General features: G+C 36.0%; 1 protein-coding gene across 2 annotated transcripts in view; it reads right to left on the bottom strand.

Annotated features, from left to right (window-relative positions):
• Positions 1-2,452: 2,452 nt before the first annotated feature.
• Positions 2,453-20,784, bottom strand: part of ABCA13 (ATP binding cassette subfamily A member 13) — a 165,693-nt gene continuing 147,361 nt past the window's right edge. For both annotated transcript variants that reach the window (XM_064429242.1, XM_064429231.1), the window contains 4 exons: positions 18,976-19,068; positions 5,728-5,833; positions 4,729-4,866; positions 2,453-3,215 (listed from right to left, as the gene is read on the bottom strand). In XM_064429242.1, the coding sequence (XP_064285312.1) occupies positions 3,126-3,215; positions 4,729-4,866; positions 5,728-5,833; positions 18,976-19,068 (427 nt within the window). In that variant the 3' untranslated portion in view covers positions 2,453-3,125. The remainder of the gene's footprint in view (positions 3,216-4,728; positions 4,867-5,727; positions 5,834-18,975; positions 19,069-20,784) is intronic.

Here is a 20,784-nt window from a genome sequence, read left to right as displayed (position 1 = left end):
AAAAGAGGGCCTGAAGCAATCTGCTCAAATGTGGGCCAAAGCCCTTCTTTTGACTTGGGCTGAGGAATAGTCCCTTAAAAGTATGATTATCATCTTCCCAGTTTTACTGTTGAGTATTTTATATATTCAGCTGATTTTATAACTTTGAGCTTAATTCTAGTTTATTGTTCAGGGTGAAGAACTTGCTTTCACAGTCAGAGAAATTTCCAGCTGAAATAAAATGAAACTTCCCTAACAAGAATCACACAAGAGAAGTATTGTTAAAATCCTCAGCTGTGTTTGATTCCAAATCCAGAGGTGTTAAGAGATATTTCTTTATGAATTATGAATTCAAGGATTCTTTCATTATTAATGAATAATTGACCTTTTCTGTCCAGACTCTTAGTTTAGTGATTTATTTTGATAAATAAATAAATGAATAAACCAAAAATCTTCAAAATACTTTTGTTAAAACTTGCATACATTATGAATGCCACAAGTTAAAGAAAGGGAAAATATCCTCTGAGACAGAACCTGGTACACTGGCACTCAATTAGATTTTGACCTTCTTTACCCATAAAGGATTGGTAGACAGACATTGTTTGCTATTTGCCTGAATTAAATTGGGTCTCCTGAGATGCATATGAAGTAATTTAAAAAAAGAAAAACACTGTTAACTGAATTTACTCAACCATCAGTCTGAAGCAAACCTTATTTACTGTATTCATCTATTAAACTAATATAATCTTTCATATTTTAATCAGAAAAAAGTGACATTTAATTAGTGTTACACAGCTAAGACTTGAAGAAGCTCCCCTATCTGAGCATTCAGCTAGGCTATCACTTTTCAGTCTCACCACAGTGAGTCTTGTGCTTTTATGCTTCTGTTGGTCAAAGCAAACTGCAGGACTGTTTTATTAATTCAACTGCTTGACACCCTTCCTCAGCAGGAAAAAGTGCTCTTTTTACAATTTCATACAAATCACATTTTTTGACTTGACTCCCTTACACTGCAAGAATTGGAACTATCTACTTTCCCAAATCCTTAAACTTCCTTGAGTACACTTCATCATTTTTTAAGGACTTGTGGTGGTTGAGACAGTGACATTAGTTTATAAAAACAAAAATAAAACCCAAAGCAAATCAATCAGTAATAATATCAGCGATCTACAGGTCCAGACACAGTAACAAAAATAAAAGAAAAAAGCTAAAAGCCCTGTTCACGTGACTGCCATACTTTTCCTTCTACTTTTTCCAATTAAGTGCTACAGAAATGTTCTCTTGAGTGGTTTCAGACTACGACTCAGAAATCCTTGGCTGTTCCTTGAATGCTCAGTTTCTTCCATCCTGAGGTGCTGAAATTAAACAAGCTACTTCAATGATGGCATATTTCCATTTCTACCCAAATTTCCTGCATCTTCCTTCTTTTTCCCTTCACGTCCACTACTTCTCTCACACTTTGCTTTGTAAAATTGACTGGTTTTTGTTCTAATTGGGCACCTTAGAAACCTTCCACTCCTATTCTCATGAAGAAATTAAAGATACCTGTTTTCACATCAAATATGGACATCCCATTGTGCTATGGCGCTTCTACCAGGGTGGTGGCTGTTGGGATTTAATGGTTCCTGAGTGCTTTGGGTCCTGAGTAGCTTGTCAGAGTTCTGATATTATACCAATCCATTCTAATGATAAAGCACTTTCATAAGCTCACTCACTGTGACCCATATGCACATGCAGACAAAGCCTGTAAATCTTTAGGGTTTTATTTATTTTTCAAGGACGTAATTTCATCTTTTTAAATAGGCAACCTGAATTCCTGATTTTAAAAAAGCATAATGGGCCAAAGCAACATGAACAAATCAAGCCTCAATAAACAGTCTTCTGAGTCAGCTTGCAAAGCATAAAACACTAATTTTATTTTTTTTAAATATTTTATCATTGTACAGCAGGGGATTATAGCAGCAGCTCTGCAATATTGGCCACTTAAAATCAAATTCTCCAATCTCAAAGTGAACTTCCCTCACCACTGCTCACCCGAAATCATATTGCGGCAAATAACTTCTAAGTCACTCGTTCTACAATTTCAGCTATTTGGCAGTGTAGTCCAATAAAATGGCATGAGCTAATTTCATAGAAGCTTCAAAGATTTGTTTTGGATGAGGCAGCCAATTACTACCAAAAAAATTCACATGTTTTTCTGCAAGCACAATACACAAGGTGTTTTCATCCATTAAATGTTCACTTCTTTTATAGAAGTACAGGCTGAAGACTGTAGCCTTGTCTGAAGTACCTAGCATCATAATATATTTATTGAGAATTATACTGATCACAGTCTGAATTTTTATCTTATTTTCCTTTAGCATTCCCATTAAACAGCATTTTGACATTCTTTTTGAAGAAAAAGGACACAAAAAGATGAGAAAAACAAACTAGGTCATTAAAAATGTACTTGAGAATACTTCCAGCAGCAAACTGCAGGCTTAGGTTTATTGTCAAGCATGATTTATGAAAACTGGTTAAATTTACTTAAGATAACTGGGAGGCAGACTAGGCTAGTACACTAATAACCTCTTTAACATGAAGCCTTATGGAATACAGTGCATCCTTTATACATTAAAAAGGTTAATTTGGCTTGTAACAACACAGAACTGAATTAACAGAGAAATTGAAAGGCTCTCAATTTATGTGATTAAATAAAAATACTGGGTGATAGCCAAGCTAATGCTACCATTCAATTGTTTTTTCTTGCCTTATCATGTAAAAATTAGATATTAAGTGTGCATACAAGAAAGTACTATAGTTGAAGGCAGAGGTACCACCAAAAAAAAAATCTGCTATACACTGACATTTCAGATCAGCCTTCTTTTTTTCTGCAGTAATTAGGCCATTTGTATTTTAACGTTCCAGTTAAATTAAGAAAACATTACTTTTTGGTGGATTTTTTGGTTCACATAATCAGTTTCTTGCTTAACCAAGAACTGGTACCATTCCTTCTGGCCTACACATGAAAACTCACCTCTGCTTCTACTATTTGTTTCTCATACACACATTGTTCACTGTTGAAAAGTTATTGCATGTAGCTTTGTGTACATATATGCAAACACAGACACACATATGTTATGTTGAAGCTGTATCCTGTTCTGAGCCTAGACTGGGAGATGATCATGATGAAGAACAGGAGATCCTTGTGAAGAATGCGAGACTCCTTGTTGCTGTGTTGCAAAATTAATGAATACCTGTAAGACATGATAAAAAGTAGAATTTTCAAAATAAAGGTACCTGAATTCAGACTTTGGGGATATAGGTGATGGCATTTCTTAGCTGCTCTCCTTAGCTTTTTTGGCAAAATAATTAATAACTCATGTTGAGGGAACACCTCTAAAAACATGTTTTATAAACTCTAGAAATAATCCCTCTTCTCCTCTCCAGCTAAGACGGATGGAGGGATGGGGGGATGATAAACGATAAAAATTATGGTAAAATAATTTACCAGGATATGAAAAATACATTTTATGCACAAGCAAATATGAAACAATGGTTTTAATTGTCTTTGATTGACATAAATAAAGAATATGAGTCTGTTGTTTCTGCAAATAAAATATTACAGATGAGGGTGCAAATATTTCAAGGTGAAAGCACACTTCTGATTCAAAAACGAATATGCCTCCTTGAATTGGTTTGGGTTTTTTAAACACAGATCTTCCTACATAAAGGCTTGTTTCATTTTTAACCGCACAACAATTTCACAGTAAGGCATGTAGAGGGAAAAATGGCTCTTTATTCAAATGAACCTCTTCATATGCAAGAAAACTTGGGGTGCATTTAAAGTGTGTTTGTTACTGTGAAGAACTATTTTCCTGTTTAAAACTGACAGTCAGGGAGAGGAAGCGGTGGTAGGTGACTGAGGTGATGCATCACCATGAAAAATGGAAAGGAAGTAAACCTGAGTGAACAATGCCTGAAGAAACAGGCTGAAATTATCTTATATGCAGTCACTCAGTGAATAGATAATTTACAAGTAGTTAGTAGACCAGCACAGAGGAGAATACTTCAATAATGATTTGCACATGGGAAAAAGGAACAAATTCACACCATCAATCACAGAAAATGAATATTTTGACTAAATGTGCCTCTCAGTTTGCAGAATGAATAACAAGCAGTTGCCTATGAAGATGATGTAACACATCACAATCACCCAGAAATCCCATGCTTGCCATCAACGTTTTCTTCTTTTTCTCACAATAGTATTTCACGGTCTTTAGCAGCTGGGTCTCTTCTGTCTGTGCATTTAAAACTCTCACAGGAAAATGTCTGAAGGTCTAAGGTTTACCATGGTTTACAGAGACTGGTTCAGCCTTTTCAAGGACATTGGTAAGATGCCAACTTTTGGACTGTGGGGATGGCAGTTCACAGTGCTATCTTGTCATCTCACACAGCTCTGGATTCATCTAAGCACAGATTATGTTTGTGCACACTACAAGTGTGTGGGTTGCTGTGACTAGGTTTGTGCACACTACAAGTGTGTGGCTTGCTGTGATGCTTTTACTGTGCTCACCTCCAGCATTAAAGCAGTGTAGGACCTGAGATGGCCTGGAACTGCTGGAGTATTGCATACATTCAGGCGACCCAGCAAATGATAAAATATTCTACTACATCAATAACTACAATGCACAGTACATTTAGGAAAAAAAAAAAAACAAACAAGCAAACCAACCATGGGAAAAAAAGGAAAGAGAAATTATAAAATACCTGCTCTAATGTGGTTTGGCTAATGGAGTAGTGTTTGATTTGGAGAAAAACTTTGTGATTCTCTAGGACTCTGAAGAGCTCTGCTAAGCATCCCTGACTTCTTGGTACATGGTACTCGAGCAGGTTAAGATGTTGTCCCTGAAAACAAGTAAAAATTATAAAAACAGATAAAAGTGAACGTTCTTTGTGATGAAGCTACACTTGCTTACAATCAGTCTACCTTCAGCAGACTCTCATTGCAGATTATTCTAGAAAATATGAGCTTTTAAAAAATAACATATTTTGCCCACATTCATAGAACAAAGAGCGGTTCATACTAAGAGTACAGATTTTGTGAGGTGACTGCTTGTTAATCTCATAAAAGATATAAAACTTCAGAGCAATTTGAATGTAACAGACTAGTGCTGTTGCAATGCAGTCTGGGAAAAGGCTGAACATATACAGACACATAGCTGTCTGATCTCAATACAGACTTATGCTCACAAAGAGGTTCATCTCTAAGGCAGACTTTGTTTCCCATTATCCTTTTCCTAAACACAGTTAAAGGAAAAGTCTTTGAGAGTGTTTATTGAAATGTAATTGCTATAAGTCTTTTATAAGGCTTTGTATTAAATCAAAGAATCTCAGTAAAGGCTGAGACTTATCAACTCTGGGCCTTGAAAGCAATCAAAGCAAATACTCTTAGTGACTACACTGCAGTCCTACTTCAGGTGAACACAGATTTGAGTTCAACTTCAATAATAAAAGCAAAAGGAAATTTTCAGTCAAAGAAAAGGCCTTTTTATTTACATTGCCTAAATTCCTGTTTGGAGTTGATTCAACCATCATCACAAGCCAATTTTTTATGAATTGCTTAATAGAAAGATAAAAGGGATATTAATAAGTATTTTTCCCAAGATAAATATATCCAAGCATGTAAATATCCAAACATGTACATACTGTACTTACAAGCCCCAGATTAATCCTGCCATATACTAGAACATGGAATTTTATGTGTACCTTAAACTGTGTTCCAGGAAAATGCATTTGTAGACAGTCCAAAATGATTCTTTCATAACTTATTTCTTTGCTAAGCCAAACCTTGACAGAATAACCCTCTCCAAACCTGGGAATGAGACACAGAAACATAAATCCATGAGGACACCATGAAGACAAGGAGAACATGTGGTTCAATTGATTTTCCTACAATAATATCAAGTATCATGTACGCCTATGCATTATCCCTGTGATTTTATTATAATGCTATTGAACAACAGAACTTCAATGAGAAAGTTTTTAAATTAATAATAACACAGACAATAAACATGTTATGCCTTATTTTAGTTACTAGTGTATTTCACTACTTAATATACCTGAACTTTTGTTAAGTAAACTATGCTTCAATTGCTATATGACTTGGAGTGGTCAGTATAAAACTATGAAGATTACCAATCACATATACAGGAAAAGAAAAATCCTTCAACTTTTCTAATGAGAAAAATGGGGACGTAGCACTATTTTTCAAATCTGTTAACAAAGCTGCACCTTCAAAAGAAGATTTCAGCAGTGTGAGTACAGTGGTGTTTTGAAGATATGCAAAGGCAAGTGTAGGGATATTTAGAGAGATGGCAAAGTTAACAAATTTTCTTTGACTTCTATGACCATGCAATCTCTCTCAGAATGATTTAGGAAATGAACTTCTCTTTCTCAACACAAATGTGATAAAATTTAAGTACAGGCAATCTAACCAACACTATCTTTTTTATTAGCTTTACTCACTGCTGATGGTTATTTGGGAAAGTTGCAATAAACCAGTGAATATTGAAATGACAACTATGTCCTTATGCACATTTCTTAAGCAATGGAGGTTGTGTTGCACCAGTCCCCAGACTGGAGTGCACAGACAGCTCAGCAGAGACATGGGACAAAAAGGTGCTGTGCTGCACCCTTTCCCTCCTTTGCAGCTACATGAACTCTTTCCTTTTTGTTCTCCCTTTTCCCTTAGGGAAAAACACCAGCAGGAGCCACATCAGAAGAGCTTTCCACTGCCACTGCTCTTCCCTGTTGCCAGTGAGCAAGGGAAAGGCAGAGCTGAAAGAAGGACAGGGAACTTGAGCAGCACTGCCCATGTCTCCCCAGAAATCTGTCACTTCCTCTATCCTTCCACTCACCACCAGTCCCACATCCTTCATTCCAGCATAACCCCCTTTTCTTCCTTCTCCAGCGTGGCAATTGCTCGTTGCCAGATCGTTTATTCCCGTGGTTTGGCTCCTTGTGATTACCTCTGTAATATGCCCTTGTGCCAAAACCCTCCTCACTCGTGTCTTTCCTGTGCACAACCAATGATTCAGGGCAGCAGCTGGCTTAATTGGGTCTGACTGGTGAGAGGCACATTTTCATGTCATCAAAACAGAGGATATATCACAGCACACTCTGCAATGCTTCCCTATTTCAATACATTAAAAAAATATCTACAGACTATCAATCAAAAGATAAAAAAAGGAAGAACTATTTTGAGAAATATGTCCAATTTAACCAGTGCATGAATTATTCCCAGCAAAATACTCCACATGAAACACCACATGTTCCTGACCTATCATAAGTATATAGCAATATAAGGGCTTTAACTTTTATTTTTCATTGAGTCAGAAAATCTGTTGCTATAAAGGAACAATCAGCATTGATTTAAGAGCAATGCAAGTTTCCACAATGAAAAAAATAGACTGCAGATTTGATTCTTTTAAGAATTTCACATTAATTCAAAATATAATTTCCAAGGATCTCAAACAAAAGTCCTAACTTTCTATGTAGCACAGAACAATGGCAGCTCCTGCATAAAAATGAAAAACTCCACCACAGATAAATGAGCGTAGAGTTTTCTAGCCTTTGGTTGTTTGTGGGGTTTCTTGTGGATTGTTTTTTGTTGTTGTTGGTAGTTTTTTACTTTAGTTGGGTTAATTTCTTTGGTTTATTTTTTTGTTGTAGCCAAATGCAACCACTGAACTACTTGAAATGGAGTAAGAAACATCTTGATGCAGTGTCCTGTCTGTTGGTTCCTGAAGGATGTTTCATGAACTAAATTGTATTGAGTCCAGACAACAGGGTACTAAATATTTACTGGAGAGTGTAGCCTGACAGACAAACAGTGCTGATTCATCAGAGATCCAGAATTAAGTGGAATCCAAAGCAGTGTCTGGCAGATTTGCTTTGCAAAGATTTACTGTGTTTTAAATAGATCTCTAATTATATGTTTTAAATGCATAGCATCATCCCTGAAAAAAATACAAGTGACAATAAAAAAAGTTGTTACAAAGATGGATATAGTTAACAAGGGTATTCAATTTAGTTGACAGCTAACCTGAGGCAACATTTTACAGGAGATCATTGATTCTGATCAGTTTTTCGGCATTTCTATGCAACGACCATTGCATTACAGTTTGAAAAATGCTGGTTTATGGAGACATTCAACAGTCTCATAAAACAAAATTGCTGTATGCAATGAAGTTTCCAAAGAAAATGAATCAAAATTCTGATTAGCAAAGACAGAGGAGTCTTTGCAACTTTGGTTTAGTTCTAAATTTTGAATGACGTAAATGCCAGCATGGTACCAATAAAAAACTTTAAAAGATTTTCTTCTTTTGGCTAGTCGAGTTATGATGCTTCTATACCTTGATTTTCTACTTCATTTTAGTACAAGAACTCCCCATATAGAGTAAGTTGATCAGCAATAGACATTTCCCCCTGCTATAATCAGCAAGCTGCTTTCAGCAGTGCACTGAGGAAATGGAAACCGAGTTGGCCATTTTGTTCACTCTGTTTTCCTCTCCAATTCAGACAATTCAATTAATTCAGAAACACAAAGTGGAATTACAGAGGAAAGCACAATCTGGTTTGATTAGCACTGTTAGCATCAAACCTTTAGCACCTGAGAGCTCAAGACCAAAAGAGGAAGACATTATCATTAGAATGACCTAAGCTGAGCCAGCAGACTCATTCAGCAGCCATCTGCTGCAAAAGATTCATTTCTTCACAGCTATTCAAGAGACAACACATTGTGCACTTTAACTACACCTGTATTTCTATTTTTGTATAAACAAACACACAAAACCACATATTCTGACAAAATGAAATATTTTTCTTCTCTCTATCCTTCCTCTTCTTCCTCAGTCAAGCTATTAGTTCATGCTTGAGTTTCACCTCATTAGTGGTTCTGGGAGTACAACTTATTGAGTGTTTTTTCTGTTAAAATGCCAACATGAGACTGAAGCTAAAATATAAATTCTCAAATTGACTGTAAACTAATTAACTTGACTATTTAAAGACAGCATCAGCTGCAGAAGCAGGAACTTAGCAAAAATTACAAGTCCACACTTCTAATTTACATAGGTACTTCAAGGTGTCTGAGCACTCAGATAACAAGGGAGAAAAAGGAACATAAAAAGGCAGAAAGGAATGGAAATATTTCCATGCCAGGAATTACTAAATAGGCTAACAATTTTTATAATGAAAGAAAGATGACGAGGCAGTCAAAAGGTATTTTTAGGGAGCCCAGAATCATGACTAAGCAACAAAAAAAAAAAAACAAACAAACAAAAAAAAAATTCTTCACTCATGTGTTTCTCATGAGCAGGGGACATAGAGTTACATTATAGGAAAAGAAATGCCAAGTCAGCAAGATGAAGTAATCCTCCTTACACCATGTAGAGAAACAGTAGAACTCATTGACATAGGATGTGCTAGATGTCAGAACTTGACATGAGTTGAATAAGTGACCAGAAAAACTCATGGTAGGAATCCACTAAAATCAATTCTGACTTAAGAAGCCTCCAAAAAAGAAACTGCTGAAGGCAGTTGAGTAATGTGATAAAGAAACTTCCTGTGCTTAACCTTGTTCCTGTACTTTTCCCTTTTGATCAGAGAGAGAATACTGTGCTAGCAGGTGTATAATCTGATATCAGGCTTCTTTTGGTATAAATATCCCCAAGAGGAGGTCAGCCTGGGTAAATCACCCAAATGGTTCTTCAGTTCTTAGAAGTTTTGAAGCCCCAAAGCCACACTGCCAGCAGTACAAAAATAGTTTATGTAAATTGACTTCAGATATGTGTCTACACAAGCTGCAGTCACACACTGAAATAAAGTGTAACCAAATCTATACTGAGGCAGTCCCCTGGATGCTTTCCTGGTCCTCTTTTAACCTCACAATGGTAATGGAAGTGGATTTAGTGACCCAGAGGCTGAAAATTCTCATGAATATGAAGGACAGGAACTGCCCCTTGGGGCAGGGTAGCTTCTGAATGTTCCCTTCTGCCCATTCCTTGGAGGTTCTGGTTCAGAGGTTTGAATGGGGACAAGAGTCCCCGTTGAAACACAGCTGAGCCTGCATTTGGTCACAAGGAGTCCCTAGAGGAATTAACCCAATGGGTTTTCTTAAGCTTAACCCATGAAAACCTGTTTTATATGAACTGTGAAAAAGAAAGTACATTACCAGCAGACTTCCATTTGCTTAAAAAAATAAAGCTGTATTTTCATTTAAAAAGCTTAAGAGTTTGCTCAAATGAACTAAATCAAACTTTGAAACCACTGTTTTAAGTTACAGCAGGTCCAGCATAAACAGCTCATCAAATCACACTCTTCCCAAAGGCTATTTATCAACTCTTCTCTCCCCCAGTAAAATTTGCTGAATGCAAACTCAGGAAATGAAGAACATGGCCCCATTTCCTAAACTTTGAGGAATAAGAAGAGCATCTAATCACCCATATGCTTTTCTTCCCCACTAATCAAAGACTACATTTCCTGGACAATGTTGTGTTATATTTATACATATATTCACATCAAAAAATTGCAGCTCACAGAAAGTTTACTGATTGAAATCTAATGTGCATACTTTGTGCATACACTAGTTCAATCAAAGGATTGCTTCAAAATAACATTATTGGATAAAAAAATAAAAATAGTAAAGAGAACATTGGCACTTAATGTCTTCAAGGAACTGCATCTTTTAGAATATGTACCATAAATCAAAGAGAGGGAATAATAGTCTACTGTGCTGTTTATCCCTCTGCTTTGGTTTGCATTCATTTGCAGGCAGATATGGTTCTACTTTCCCTGAGTGAATAGAATCACGAAATCGTTTAAGCTAAAATAGGCCTCATCTAGGCAAGATAACTTAGTTACACCAGTATAATTGCTGAAGCATGGGATACACATCTAGGTTATTCCTCTCACAGCCCTAGACACAAATACAATTTACAAACAGAACAAATCTTGAACAACATTGAAAACAAAACACTTTGAGAAGCACTGGGAAAAAAGAAAAAAAAAAAAAATTATTAAAACAAATTAATCACTCTTTAAGATCATTTTGAATTGCACAATATATTTAATTGTTTCATCTATTAAAAAACAAGCAAAGTCAATACCAAGGAAAAAGGTAATTAATTTTTAAATATTTGTATTTTTAATGCTAAAAATTGTATTTACAATTGTATTTACAATTGTATTTACAATACAATCCTAATACTTATATTTTTAAATGCTAAAATCAAATGCAAATACCCTGTCACTTTTAAAACATTATTTCCTTCTGCATTTATTCAGAACCTCAGCCTTGCTGAACAGATAGACTTGATTAGATGCAAAGAAACAGACATAAATAAATTATCAAGTCTCTCTTCCATGTACTATTCATAGAGTTTGTTTCATCATTTTTAAGTAATCATGACTTTTCCAGGGTAACAATAGCAACACAAAAGCAGTTATTAAAATGATGACTAACACTTGTTCAGGTATATTGTACATACACTATTTGTTCACACACACTCAGGCTTTCATATCAAACCATCTAAAGTAAATTTCTGTATTCAATATTATAATTGTCATAAAAGTGACTGTCCCAGATTATGAGCAGTGCAGGGTACAACTTTGCCTTTCTCTCTGTGTGCTTGTAAATTCATAGGTGTGATTTCCAAATATGTGGTGAAACCCTAAAAAAACTCGACAATTGTTTATATATGTGCACACACAAATATCTCTCCATATTTTTGCTTGTTTGTCTGTACATACTGCCAAGTATCAGGGATTTTTTTTTATTCTTGCATTATTTATACGTTTCACTCCCAGAGAAACAGGAGCAGCAGTGCTGTAATCCTGTGTAAAGCTGATGGTACTTTAAAGAGTCTGAACTATTTCCTTAAAGCAACTTCTGGGACTCAACAGTGAAAAAGGCAGGAGTAAGTAACATTATAATTGTGTTGCTGTGACTGGGTTTGCGTGTACTGATTTTTAATAACATAATAATCATGATATTACACAATAAAATATCTACTAAAATACCTTATCAACACCTCAAGGTCAAATCTCAAGCTAAAAAGTGTTTAATGGATACAAGATGTAAAATTAAAGTTTAAACCACAGTTATATTTGCTTTATGGAATGAACATCAATTACATCATCACACAGCACCTTGTCATGAAATCCCTATTGTGAATGCCTTACAAGATACACGGGATGTACCTGCTCAGACAAGTGGCTTTATTTACTGCAATGCCTAGAAAATGTTGCAAATAAGACAGCAAATTGATGAAAGAAGGGAAGAGAAAGAGAAGAGAAAGGGAAGAGAGTGCTTCATGGTTCTGGAACATTCTGGGGAACCAAATCTTACCCTTTCATCCTCATACACCTGTGTGGTCTGTGGTGACTCAGACCATTTCTTTCTTTAGTGCTTTCCTGTCTTCTTAAGGGCCCACCTTAACTGGAGACAAAGGGCTCCAGTTGGCAGAGGGAATTCACAGTGCCTTCTGGAACACCCACAGCTACAGCTGAAGTTAACTGGAGTTTTGCTTTGAATGCAATGTTGAAAAAATGTAAAATATTTAGTCATAAACTGCTTAGATGGTAAAAAACCCTTTTAACCCTTTTAACTTTAGCACCAATCTTTGGTTACTCCTCTATAAAATAGGAGTAATTATTTCAAATCAAGTTTCCCAAAAGCGCTGTGGAAAACAAAGATGTTGATGTTTGTGAAGCCCTAACCCAATAAATGCTGATAATACTGTATTAAAGAACAGGTTTGAAAAACTCCTAGTAAAACACAAGCTAGGGAAAGAGCATAATATGAAATCTCAATTAGCTGCTGCTGATTTAATGATTTATTTAGAGATACAATGTAGCATCCTGTGAAAGAGTATAAAATGACCAAAAAAAAAAAGGCATTCGAATGAACATGCAGAGTAGGACTGAATAAATATTGTACAAAATTTTAGGAGATTCAAAAGATCAAACTAATAGCCATGTTACATGATTACACATCCACTGCCTTAATGCATTTTTCATGTACAAAAGGGTTTTTTTGGTCAAGAAGAATGAAAATTATTTAACTTTTTCTATGTTATAGCATGTAAGAAGCTTATTGGTAGTATGACAATTAATAGCACTGTGTCCACGAAAGGCTGAAATATATTCTCCATCAACTTAAAAAAAAAAAAATGAGGTATGAGCAGTCTGCCAACGTATTTTCCATTCTAACTCTTTCAGTGCACAGACAAGACTTGCAGATCCCTTTAATCCTCCCTTGAATGAGAGAAAAGGACAGAGTGAGAACAGCAGAGGAACAACATGAAGACACCAAAGTCAGTGACAAAAGAGTCAAGTCCCATATAGGAGGGATGGGGAGATGCCTTGACTTTGGGCCTGAAATCCTCTTGTAAAGCAATGGAGAAGAATGTAACTGATACATCAAACTCTTTTCCCCTGTAACTCGGTAAAGTATGGGGAAATTAAGTATTCAAATTGTAGATATGAGCAAAGGCCTTCATGCTAAATTATGCAGATGTTGAAATAGCTGTGATCCCATGAGGAGTTTGAACAGAGTAAGAAGAGTGATGAAGACCCTTTGCTCCCAGGAAGAGAAGATCTCTGTTCTCAGAGATGAAGATGATCTCAGAAATAGATAAAGAGAACCTTTGCTCTTGAACAGCTTACCCCTAAAATAGAACCCCACAAGTTGACATGACCCATATATGCAGCTGTGGGAAAGCTGTAAAAGATGGGAGGAACTTCATGATTGCAGATTTCTGGGTGGCTGCTCTTCATGGAAATTAAAAGCCACGAGAGAACTGTTTTCTTGTGAAGAAGTCTCCATAAATTGACAAGAGGGACTCCTCTCCCTCTTCATTTGGGACTCTCAAGTGAACTAAAGAACAGCTATTCTCTAGAGATGACAAACTGACTGAATTGTTTCTGTACATGATTAGAGGGAAAAAAGAAGTTGGCAGGGGAGGAAGGAGGACTGCTCTGAAGATTCTATTGTAATTCTTATTATTTTTTTGGTTTCTGTTAATAAAGTTTTCTTTGTATCCTTTTAATTTTGAGTTTGCTTTGCCTTCCTCCTAATCCTATCTCACAGCAGGAAATGAATAAGTGTATTCTAGTGAGTGCACTGTTGTTTGGCCAGCATTGAAGCCACCACATTAATTGGTGCATTGGCCAGGAAATCTCAGATTGGCAAATCAAAACCACTACACAGCTACAGCAAATGAATTAATTGTTGGGTAATTTAATCAGATGGCTTGCTGATAAAATTTGAGAAAAGACTTGATGTTCAGCACCTGACAAATTGGTATGGGTTTTTCTGATATGAGCAGTCTGTCCAGATGGCCCTAGAATGAAGGATAATATTCAAAATGTTGTTCTCAGAGAACTGGCCAGCTGTATCTCACATGAAAATGCTTCTGTGAATTTTTAAAAAAAGCATTAAGTATAATGGATAATACTGAAGAGAGCATTTAAATGTAATCCATTCACAATTTAGAATAATTGACTCTGTTGGCAGGAGTTGTCTGAAATTAGGCTTTAATGGTCACAACTGTTAACACATCAATCTCAGACAAACTACATCTAGAACTAAGATGCTAACTTTTTGAAAAAATGCCTTTTAGTTTGTTCTTCTACCTAATACATTTCTTGATATTGTTTATAAATTTGCCACCTACAATAAAAAAGCCTTTATATAGAAGTTCTTCCCTTTTTATTCTGCTGATAAATATCTGCAGATACTTTAAATCTGTTTAAACATATATAAATATAGTCAAGGTTCAGCAGCTTGGAGCATAAACCCAAACATTGAGATTTGTTGTGAGAAGACTTTTTTTTTGGAAGAGCATTTTCAAACAGGCTTGCAGAAGGTCTGGAAAAATGGAATAAGTCTCACACATTAATAGCAGAATCACTTTTTATGTTCCTATGAAGCATTTATGTTTCACATTAGCATCTTCCTGGAGTTTACCCATACCCTCATAGCAGAATTTTGTCTTGCTATCTGACAAAGCTGTACTCAGTGCACGATTATGATATTTCACATCTGCCAAGGGTTGAAAGTGTAGCCAGAGAGAAAGAGCTGAATCCTTGAACTCCCCAACACAGCAAAGAAACAAATTTAACAGGGCCCCAAGGAAGACCCATTAAACCTTTATCACATATCCATCAAAAAGGTGATCATAATCTGGACTCTATAGGCTGGAGTGGTACTAAAGAATAAACAAATGAAACAATTTTGAGGACTTGCATCAAGACAGAATTCAACAAGAAGGGAAGAAAGAATGTCATTTTAGTATACGTACCTATATTTAGAAGAGGAAGAAATTTCTTAAGACATACTAATAGAATCACGTGTAATATCAACATATTCTTCTATTTCTTACAGTACAGGATTTAGTCTTTTATAAATAAAAGCTGTATGACAGTTTTCTTTGCTTTAAGTATTCATATAGTGGTTAGATTTATCTCCTTGCAATCTTCAAAGCCAGATCAGGACACTTGTTGATTTTAAAATATTTGTTCAATTTGATTTGTAGAAACAAATTGAAAACAGACTTAAGGATGTCAAGAACTGCATATAAATATAAATAATTTTTAAAAAACAAGCTGTAAAATCTAACAAAGAAACCATTATAATCTACAACTATCACCCCATTAATTTATTTTAGTACCATTCCCTGTTAATATGAATCTGTATACTACTAGCCTGATTCTTTCACACATAGCACAAAAAAACCACCATCCAAAAATACAAACTTTTTGGGTTTTGGTAATTAAATTAAATCAGATACAACAAAATCAGTTTTGTTTATGCTTTCCTTTGCTTAACAAAATGTAAGAGGTGATGGGTTTTTTTACTGCGAGATGGTGCATGGAACAAATATAATAGACAGTGCTAATGGCAGGAAAACACTGAAACACAAGGAAAAGATTGGTGATTATATCAGTAGAGGTGGCTATTAAGGAAAACATCTTTCCTTCCAGGTAGATATTTCCTAATAGCAGCTTAGATTTACTAATCCTTGTGGTCTACCATTTGAGAAGAAACTGTATTTTGCTCTGCATGGCAATGAGAACGATAGCGCTATTAAATCATAGGAAAACTGGAGGGAAGGAAACACTTAATACTCTTCCAAGTCCTGGAATCTTTTCAGGATGTTCACAGGTAGAGCAGAAAGTGAGAAAATGAAAATTTTAAAATTATTTAAAGCTTAATTATTTCAATAGATTTCTTTGGAATTCTGCCCCTTCCCCATCTCATGTAGATGCAGGAATCCTCCATGTGGTACAAAGTGGCATACCAGGAAATTGCCTTCAAGTAAGTTTGCAACTTTAATTGCACAGAACCCACAATGTTTTTTAATTTCCTAACAATTACTTTAAGTGTTAGATGTGTGATAGCTTGGGTTTTATGATAAAGGATCATATTGGCAAGTGTTGGAAGCATGTTTGGAAACTAGAATAAGCAACTAAATAACAGGAGTACAGGAACAGTCTTTGACATCTTCCTAGCACTCATCAGAAGATTTCCAAAGAAAACACAGAAATGTCTTTTCTGAAAGCTTTAGCAGCTGTGTGTGTGACACTTTAAGACTGTGCTCTCTACAGTGGTTTTGTTCTTCCAGCCAAGAAAATGTATCAGGCAGTCAGAGAAAATTCAGAAAACTGTATGATTTTAATTAAATCCTTTGATAAAGCTCACAGCTATTTTTTCTTAATAAAGATTCTAAAGTTTTAAAAAAATTCAATAGGTCCCTGAACAGTTAGCATGGAAAATTTGGAGACCAAGTCAATCAATAAGCCAGGAGTTAAAGGGATTTTAGTCCTGCTTTAAACGAAAAATCTTCATGCAGTTTGAGCTACACAGTTTGTGTAGAAAGTCTCTGCAATATTGATCTCAAGTGCACATATTTTCCCATGTGAAGGTCACTGATGGACATATATTAAAAAACTGCCATGGAACGCAAACCTACTGACAGTATGAAATATTCTTAATATAGAAAAGGTGTGCTTTTTACAAAGTTGCAATGATTTTAAAAAATTGTTATGAACATGATTGCCAAATATGCTTATTATGACCTTGCTTTAGAGAATTTGAAAGAGGTACTCATAAAGCCTTGATTCCAGAATGGCTGATCTGTGACTATCTCTATAGTAATAACAGTACTAGTATCATCTCAATAAGAAATAATATGATGACACTTCCAGCAGGATATTTCTGCATTGATTTACTAACTGTGATCTGAAAGTAGTTTATCTACAGAGGCAGTGCAGCAAATTGAGAAATAACTGCCTTATTTATATGAATACGGTGCATACTTATGAGAATGCTTTTGATGTCTTCTTTCCATGAGAGGGAAGATAAAAAGATGCTGCTAAAGGAAACATCTGAAGTGACAAAAAATTACAAAGTCACTGATAAGATAAAGGGGAAGGTAGCCTTTGTGGACTGTCTGATTTTGCCCTCTCAAGGTCAAGCAGACAAGACAGAGATATGCACTCAATCCAGAGGATCTGAAACATAAAAAGTGAAGACTCACATTCATCCCAGTTAACTTTATACACTCAACTGAAGTGCCTAAGTAATACTATTTTTCCTGAGTGGGGAATGCTCAAAAAGCATTTTCAGCTAATATCTAGCCTCTACATACTGAGTTACACTGTCCTCTACGTATGATCTGTTTCTCATACACAAGAAATAAAGGATGCCTTCACACTCACTAATCTACTCCAGCCAGTGAGATAACAGGCCATTCCATGCTACAAAATTTGGGAAGGGACAAGATGGCAAAGGCAAAGACCTAGATATGAAAGAGGAAGAAACTGCTGCCAATCAATTGACTTCTCATGCCTCCAGAAATTGAAGCAAATAGGCACTGAAAGGTATGCAAGCATGAAAAGAAGACTACAATCACACAGAATCATCAGAATTAGAGATGCAGACATCAATGTTTTTTTCCACTATCTGGATTGTAATGTCTCTAACTGAAAGTCTGTCTTCATGAAAAAAACTTATCAGGAGAGGGATGATGTGAGTCAGGCCCATCTTGCTAATGCGGCTGTGAAGCAAGGATCTATGGTTCTGCCCAAAGGGAAGGCCAGAAAGCCAAAAGGGTTGTCACAGCACAAGAAGTTCTCCAAGCACATAACTTCTGCCTTATAAACATGGCAGACAGCAATTCCAAAGCATTTCTGTAGAGCTTGTTCCCAATATCAAGTGCATGTGCACTTAAGAGAGCTAAGTGCTGAGCTGGTACAAAGCGGTGTAGCTTCGCTGCTTGTAAATGAGCTGTATCATCTTACACAGCTGACTGTCTGCGTGTCCTAACAATTACATTTACAACTAAATGTAAATGTTCTAGCTATAAGTTGCAGCAACTTTCCCCTCAGCTTCCAATCCTGTTTCCTTTATGGTGGTTTGAGCACCTTCTCTGAATTAAACATTCTCATTAATAGATATTAAATTAACTCATGAGCAGAGTTCAAAGAGAAAAGAGGCTTATGCACACCAGGGAAAGGATGCAGAAAACAGCATAAATATCTGCAAGTGTCAGTGAATAAGGTAGGGAGCAGAGAGAGTTCAAAATAGATGTTCGTACTGGCTGGTGACCTGTTAAAAATGCTTCTTTCTGTTATGAAAAACCCTCAGAAGGAACCAAATTGTATTTCATTGCCAGGTCGGATTCCCACAATGTATTCCTTAAGTTATGTGCAGCAATGCTTCATTTCAGATGCAGATCTGCCTCTTTCAATTACCAATGCAGACTACAAAGCATTTTAGCAATGTCATATGTCAATTTAGCTTGCTAAGTTATCCTAATGGACTTCAGTGACAGTAGGAAAAAGAAAATGTTCTTAGCAGTCATAAGTGCTTATGCCTTAGCACTACTAAAGCATCTAGCCAGCTCTTAGATTGAATAAAGATGCAGAAGATTTGATGTTGATGCATAATACCTGTTTTTAATGTGCTGGGGAGAGCCAAGACACTTGAAAGCTCCATTGACCATGATAGCAAGCCTTGTGCAGAGAGCTTCACATTCTTCCATACTACAAAATAAATTTAGGGGAAAAAAACAAATAATTAGTACTGAAAACAGAGAACATTTTTTTATACCTAACTTTAGATAAGGAAGAATCTGGACGGATGCCAAAACAAGTACACAAAACCTTTGACTTCAAAGGGTGATAGTCAAAGTGGTAAGCCTAATCAGTATATACCAGCAGTTATTACCCCATGACAGCTAGAAAAGAGCCTTAAGCCATTATTTATATTTTTTGTCCATAACTATTTGGATAATTCTGGTCAGAATATAAAGGTATCATCATTACCACAGGTAAATGCCTCATAAGCACCCTCAGGAATGCCACTGATGGAGTCATGAACTCTGTTATTCCCTTTAATACATGTTTGTGATTATTCTGAGCTAAAGGATAAAGGGAGGAGAATGAAAAGCTTACTCAACAATTCTTTTGCATAGTACATGGCCTTAAAAAAAAGTTACCCTTAGCCTGATTGCAGGATAGAAGACAATCCAAAACACTACAATCCAAACAGAATTTAGGAAATGGAAATGCATCTGAAGAGAAAAACAGAGTCCTCCTAGATGTGACTGCTTCAGATGATAAATAATAGCTTTGACTTGTAAAACTTATGGTAGATAGGCTGCTACCCTACGTATTCTGCAAATTGTGTGAGCAGCTCTTTCAAAGAAGCACTTTAGACATAAAGAACCACCCATCATCTAAAAGAGGACTCAAAGGTGTTTGGTGTTCCTACAATTTGCTGTGTGCCCTCCCCAGCCCTTCTGAGACAGCTAAACAAGAGATGTCTTGTGTGCCTCAGCCATGGGTCAGTCCAAATCAAAGTGCTTTGACAGAATGAACATTGGCAATCAAGTACTGCCCTAGGAAGAATTTATTTTTTATATGGTAGGGCTGTGGTGAGAACTGCCAAACTGCTGTGTCTGCAAGAGACAGGGAGAGAGCTGCACATCTTCCCACAAATCAGGAAATTCGCCGAGTAACACCTAATGCTACCCTTGGCATAATGCTCCCCAGCTGTGGCAAAATTACACAAATTTAGGGCTCTAAGGACAGTTGATAAAGCCTCACTCCTCCCCAGTTAAAATAGAAGTTTTGTCTGAGATCTGTAAGTAAAAAAAATTGTCTTGGTATAGTAGGTAAACAGCCCTCAAAACCTGAGTTTTACACAGCAAACCCTCTCTATACCTTACACATGTATTTGCTGACATGTATGACAGTTCACTTCATATGAAAAATTCCTGTACTTATACAAGTAAATAATCTCAAAGCCCCAATGGCCTTCAGAAAATAGTATAAATAGTATAAAATAATTTCTCCTTCCTTCACCCTGGCACAATAATGTGAACAGTAACTTTGTACTTATTGTCTGCTTCAAGTCATCCATTTGTAGAGCTAAATATGTAGTTAGTATAATTTCATAGTTTTTCTTTAGTATATATAATATATATATTAGTAATGAGATCACAGGTCTCTTCTGTTTAGCTGGTGTTTGACAGGTCCTTATACTGGGCTGAAAAGTCAAAGCATATTTTTTTCCTGAAAATTACTGAGCTGAATTCACAATACATAACCCACTTTCTCTAAATGAGTGTGCTGGTAAGCACTTGGCCACCAAACACAGGTACATGAATTTTAAAATTAAGCTTCCGTAAATAAAACACTAAAAAAATTTTTTGAGAGTTTTTCCATCAATAATGGACTGGGACAACAAATACATCT

Source organism: Passer domesticus, chromosome 1 (assembly GCF_036417665.1).
Source record: "Passer domesticus isolate bPasDom1 chromosome 1, bPasDom1.hap1, whole genome shotgun sequence".
Taxonomy (NCBI): domain Eukaryota; kingdom Metazoa; phylum Chordata; class Aves; order Passeriformes; family Passeridae; genus Passer; species Passer domesticus.
The sequence above is the reverse complement of the archived record's forward strand: the minus strand, read 5'-3'. Positions and strand labels throughout refer to the sequence as shown.